This window comes from Glycine max, chromosome 16 (assembly GCF_000004515.6).
Source record: "Glycine max cultivar Williams 82 chromosome 16, Glycine_max_v4.0, whole genome shotgun sequence".
Taxonomy (NCBI): domain Eukaryota; kingdom Viridiplantae; phylum Streptophyta; class Magnoliopsida; order Fabales; family Fabaceae; genus Glycine; species Glycine max.
In genome coordinates, this window is record NC_038252.2 from 1,373,512 (window position 1) to 1,379,511 (window position 6,000).

General features: G+C 34.2%; 1 protein-coding gene across 1 annotated transcript; it reads left to right on the plus strand.

Annotated features, from left to right (window-relative positions):
- Window positions 1–114: 114 nt before the first annotated feature.
- Window positions 115–5,568, plus strand: LOC100782875 (transcription factor 25). Its single transcript, XM_003547942.5, has 4 exons — window positions 115–1,105; window positions 1,691–2,220; window positions 3,110–4,018; window positions 5,014–5,568. Exons 1-4 carry the CDS (start codon window positions 935–937, stop codon window positions 5,294–5,296), a joined length of 1,893 nt encoding a protein of 630 aa, XP_003547990.1. The 5' UTR covers window positions 115–934; the 3' UTR covers window positions 5,297–5,568.
- Window positions 5,569–6,000: the final 432 nt, after the last annotated feature.

Below are 6,000 nucleotides of genomic sequence, written 5' to 3' on the forward strand. Positions count from 1 at the left end.
CTCTTACGTTCTCTCAAATAAAACAAATAGGTGTGTACAAAACAAAGTAATAATTAACCGTGTGCTATTGTTAGTTCCTGAATAACTTCAGCTGCCAAATGATATCCATATTGTGGAAAGAGAAAAAAAAGATAGGGAAGATAAAAAAAAAGATATATAAATATAATGTTATTAATGCTTGTTCTCTTAATTTTCCTTTGTCCTCCTTTTTTTTTTCTTTCTTACCATGTTCCTTCACCAATCATTCCAGTCCCATAACCAGTTGAATTCCCTTGTTGTTGTTGTTTTATGTTTTTTTTGTCATTAGCATTATAAAAACAAATTAAGCCTACAACTACTTATTTAACAACTCAAAAAACTTGATTGGACACTTAAATGATGTCTTCTTTTTCAATCATTTTTTTTAATTTATTTACATGATTCTTATGTGATACTTTGCTTGATAAATTTAAACGTAATTTCATTCAAACAAATACAATGTAGTCATGTAGGTTTTATGAAGAGGAAGATATAATGTTAGTCTAGTGATTGAAAAAAAAAAGAGAAAGAAGAAAAGAGATATTGCCCCAAGATGTAATCCTTGTGTGACTCACTCTGTGCTTGGTCCAAGGTTCATGTGACACAACTGGATCCCCATCTCTTTACAACAAAAATGGGTTCACGCTTGTAGGAAGCCCATGAGGTCAACTAGCAATTGGGCCACTTTGTGTTGTGAGCCACTTCCTTCCTTCTCTTATACAGATGTGAATGTGAGACACCCATGAATGACAGAAATGAAATGAAATGAGTTAGCACCAACGCTGTTTTCTTCTTTCTTTCCTTCGAATTTGTTCTCTGTTTCTCGCGATTGAATTTGAGGGAACCATCCTCGATTTTCTCTTTCTGGGCACCCCTGAATTGCTCTGAAAGTGGTTCAGTTCGAACAACGAAAACGATGTCGGCTCGATTGATGAAGAAGGTTCTGAACGAACAGCATCACCTTCCGCAACACGTGAGCGGAGAAGAAGAAGAAGAAGAAGAAGAGAACGATTCTGAACCCATCACTCGTTCCTCCATCAACCCCTTCGACCTCCTCAACGACAACGATTCTGAGCCCGAAAACCAGGTTTTTTAAAAACCCCACCTTTCTGGTTTTGATTTAATCTCTTGAATTCATGAAGCATTACCTTTTTTACCCTTTTGAATTTTCCATGCGGGTCTTGTTTTTCTGTTGCTATCATGCACCAAAGGGAATTGGATAAGCTAGAAATTGTAGGTTTGCCTTTGTATTTGACAATAGATTAAAAAACTATGGGAATTTGAATTTAGGTTGGATATAGCTTTTCTTGCTGTTCTTCTTTTTTCTTGATTAAATGTCTCACCATTTTGTATTAAAAATGGTACAGACTCTAAGTTGATTAAACTTTTCACCAGTTAGGTGAGAGGAGCTTCTACAAATGTTAACTGCATAAGTTGATTTAGATCATGGAAGAAGTTCAATTCATTTTTTATTTTTATTTTTTTTCTCTTATAAGTGCTTATTGAGAAGTTTATCCAAACAGGGTCACAGTGTTGTATTGATTTATTACTAGAAAAATTTCTTGGATGTTTAGCCTAAAATTGATGCTTGGATTGTTGTTTGTACAAAAGAAGGTAGAGATTGAGGAGTATGCTTGTTAGTTGTTACTCAATGTGTCTGTTTTGGCTGCAGGGAGATGAGTTGATGTCCACCAATGAAAGGTTGGCGAGTTATGATGATGAAGAGGAGTCATCTTCATTGAAACCTACTGCTGAGGTTTCTACATCAAACCCAAAATCGAAGAAAAAGAAAAAGAAGAAGAACAAGGATAGTGCTGTTGCGAATAAAACGGGAGAAGATAAAGAATTGGACTTGATTCTAGAAAATTTATCTCTGAATGTCAACTCTTCAGCTGAGCAACCTGTTTCTACCAAAGACAAAAATAAATCTGTTAAACAGCAAGCAGCCTCCATATTGCAAGTGGATCCTAAATGTTTGAATGCAGAAAATGAGCTGAGAAGAATATTTGGATCTAAGGTTGTGAAATCATTTGTGAGTAGCAATCAAGTGGGCAGTTCTAGGCAGATGCGAGGGGTGAGGGGGCGTGTACATTATAATCTTAAAAAGAGTGTTCTTGTCACTCCATCAGACAGTTGGCTCCGCTGTGATGATTCTTTGTCCATGCAATTTTTGGAGATAAAAAATGGATATAACTATTTCAGGTAAGGAACTAAAGGTCATTCTTGTTCAGTCTTCAAATGTGTGTGAAGTGCGCTACCAATGAATTATAAACATGTAAGTATGAAAATAAACACATAAAAAAGATGCTATGTCTGTTGGTGGGAAAAATAAAATATAAAACATGCATACATCATCTTTAAAAAATTATTAGCTACACTAATTACTAATTTAAAGTTGTTTTCTTTGACTAAAATTCCCTTATTAAATGAGTTGGATTGTAGTTGTGAATGGATTGATGTTTGGGTAGGTGATATAACAATAAACAAGGGTATTATTGGAAAATAACAATTAGTGGTTTCTTCATATTGTCAAGTGACTAATATTTTGAGACAAATCAAAACTATCAAAGTCACCCAAGTTATGAAAATAGAGAGAAGAGGGGGCAAATTATGTGGATTACAGATATAGCCTAGAAAAATTACCTACCTTTGCCTAATTATTGATTACTTTCATTACTGACTCTCTCTCTCACTCTCTCTGCCTTTCAATTCTTGATGTTTCTTTCATTTTACTTGGAGCATGCATAATTGAGTCCATTACTTTGTGCTTTTATTATTGTTCATTTTTATTGTCAATGACCTTTGGATTAGCGGAAATTGTCAATCCGCTCTTCACAATGGGACTGGAGAAAGGGGTCTGAGGTTCTCAACCTGGCTGGTATATGATTTTGTGGTTTATTTGCGAAGTTAAGAATTGAATATGCCTTTTGTACTTGGTATCTGCTTTCACATTTTAGCCTTTATAGTTAAAAATATTGAGATGTGTGAATCATCATCATCATCATCATCATAATAATAATAATAATTGCATCCTTTTGTAATCCTTTTAACTTCTGTTCATTTTCCCTTATTGGGTATTTTTTCAATGTAGATATGTACACTCGCCATCCTACTCCCAATCTCAGAGAGCATTTGAAGCTGCCAAAGCAATTAATGACATAAATGGCATAGCGAGCATATTACAGCACCATCCTTATCATATAGATTCCCTTCTAACAATGGCAGAATATTTTGCGGTATTGGGTGAACAACAGATGTCTGCAGATGCTATTGCCAGGTGTCTATATGCCCTTGAATGTGCATGGCATCCCATGTTCAATCCATTGCAGGGAAATTGCCGGCTGAAGTTCAAACATGATACAAACAAACCTATATTCACAGCTCTTTTCACCCACATGAAAAACTTGGACAGGCGTGGCTGTCATAGATCTGCCTTAGAGGTCTGCAAATTGTTGCTTTCGCTAGATTCTGATGATCCCATGGGGGCTATTTTCTGCATTGACTACTTTGCTTTAAGGGCTGAGGAGTATGCATGGCTGGAGAAGTTTTCTGAAGAATATAAAAGTGATAACTCCATTTGGTTGTTTCCAAACTTCTCTTATTCCCTTGCCATTTGTCGGTTTTACCTTGAGCGTGAGGCCTGCAAAGATGATTGTATGGATGCTGAAAAGGCTTCTTCATCTGATCTTATGAAACAAGCATTGATGCTTCATCCTTCAGTCATAAAGAAGCTAGTCGCAAAAGTACCATTGAAAGATCGCACATGGACAGATATTCTCAAGCATGCTTTTTTCTGGTCAGATCAAACAGGAATTCCATCTCAAGATCACTTGATTAATATATATGTTGAGAGAAATTATCTTATATGGAGGCTTCCTGATCTGCAAAAACTGCTTAGTGGTGCTGCAAAACTAGTGATTGAAACACTTGAAAGTAATAAAAGTGAACTTAAGGATTGGGCTTGTGTCAGAAAAGAAGCATTTTCATCTGAGAAAAATGAGTAAGTGATTATTTATTTATTTATATATTGTTGTTTTAGCTTAATTTTGCGTGTTTGCTTTGGTGGCATATTCAGTAGAAGTGAATCTGAATCTGAAAAGGCTTCAAATACTTAAGTATGCTGTTTTATAAACCATCTAGCTTTATTGTCTTCAAAACTTAGTAAAATTGATTTCAATTTGGAATGAGCATTTGGTAGTTGAACAATTGAAATTATGATTAATAACTTGCAGCAATGTGCTGATAACAATGTAACTGAAGAATAATTGTGTGAAGTATTGAAGTTGCATAGAATAAAAACTATTTAAGCTAATCATGTCATTTAATTAAAAAAGAGAGAGAATTAAGGAAAAGAAGAAAGTAGCATGATGATCCGATGAATCTTTTTTGTTGTGAAATTTTGTAAGCATTTCATTTGCTTATGTGTGATATATAAGTTTTAACTCTTGATATTTAAGCAATACAACTTACACTCGAAGTTGGAGTTTATGTAGACTCGACTCGTAAACGCGTAATAATTTTACCTATTATAAAATATAATATAAAATCTATTAATGACATATATGCATAACATAATACTCTTAACATGACAGTAATTCAACATTTCAACTTCATAATAAAGCAAAGTAGCAAACCACAATAATAAATTGTTACAGTTCTAAACAAGATTAAATTAAACTACATAAAATGATCAGATTGTACATAAATTCGTAAAAATGAGTTGATTTCTTCAGATCATTTGAGTCATAGTAAAACACAAAAGTTGTGGGGTCAGGGGCACCAGGGGGTGGGGTGGGTAATTACATATGATTTCAAACTTGCTTCTTGAGTCGAGAGTTTATGCGAGTTTGCACGAATTTAAAGAGTTTACCTGAGTTTATCCAAAAAATAGTTTGATGGTGAGTTAACACATTTTCTCTATCTGAAATAGTTCGTAAGAGGTCATTAGTTAACTTGAGAGTTTGACAAACTTGCTTACACTTTCTTGTTTGTTAGGTATGGACATTTGTTGGTATCCGAGTTCTCTGATTCACTTTCATCGATTCCTCGAGAAAATCTGCAACAATTTATGGGTGTTCCAAGGATGATGGAGGGTATGCAGGATGAGAACCAATTTGCTAATCTGCCTGGCAATGGCCATGCTCCTCGTGGTGTTGCAAATAGGAATGCATTAGCTGTCTTGTTTGAGTCAATGCTGCCGTGGGTTACTTACGAGGATGGAGTGGATGGTGAACCTGATGATAACCAACACGATGACCACAGGCAAGACAATCAATGATTCTGGAGGCCGCTGGCCTTCCTGCTCTGAAGGGCCTATTTTTGGCTGGAGTGTTGTACTCAATGATGAGATGTCTTTCTTGTACAGAGCAACGCCTAGGGAGCTTCATGTCTTCTGCTATTATGTTGATCATTTTCAACCATATGGGCACTCTAGATGCATAAAAATGCCATATGATTTTGTGGTGTCTAATTTTAGGGATATTGATGTCAAGTGTTATACCATATCTTTTTGGCTGGAGTGTTATGAATTTTGCATTTGATATACTTAAATTTTTGTCAACACTTGTTTAATAAGGCGTTGTCACACAAGAGTTTAGATATCACGACAACTACTTAAGTTCAAACTCTTTTATAACAACATAGTTGGATGAAAGTGTAAAAATGAAAACGTCATTAGTTAATAACAATATATTTATTTTAAATTTATAATTATTTTTTAAATGTCATTAATATTTTTTTCTTTTCTAATGATTTTTCAATACATTTTCTTTCTTCTTTTAATGAGAAATATTTCTAATCTAAAAATAATTAATACAAAGAACATTATGGATTGAATTTTGTAAAAAATAACATTTTAAATTTGAATCTTATAAGTAGATACAGAGGAAGTAATACTCAAAAATATGCTATAAAGATTTTTTTTTGTGATCCTAAGATATTGTCAGAGTTAAAAACTAATCTTTTAAGGGATTGAGATTCATT

Excerpts from the sequence above, each read along its gene's own strand:
- LOC100782875 (XM_003547942.5), top strand. The coding sequence starts at position 935 with ATGTCGGCTCGATTGATGAAGAAGGTTCTGAACGAACAGCATCACCTT. Across the intron at positions 2,221-3,109 it reads AATGGATATAACTATTTCAG|ATATGTACACTCGCCATCCT; the intron begins GTAAGGAACTAA and ends TTTTCAATGTAG. Across the intron at positions 4,019-5,013 it reads TTTTCATCTGAGAAAAATGA|GTATGGACATTTGTTGGTAT; the intron begins GTAAGTGATTAT and ends CTTGTTTGTTAG.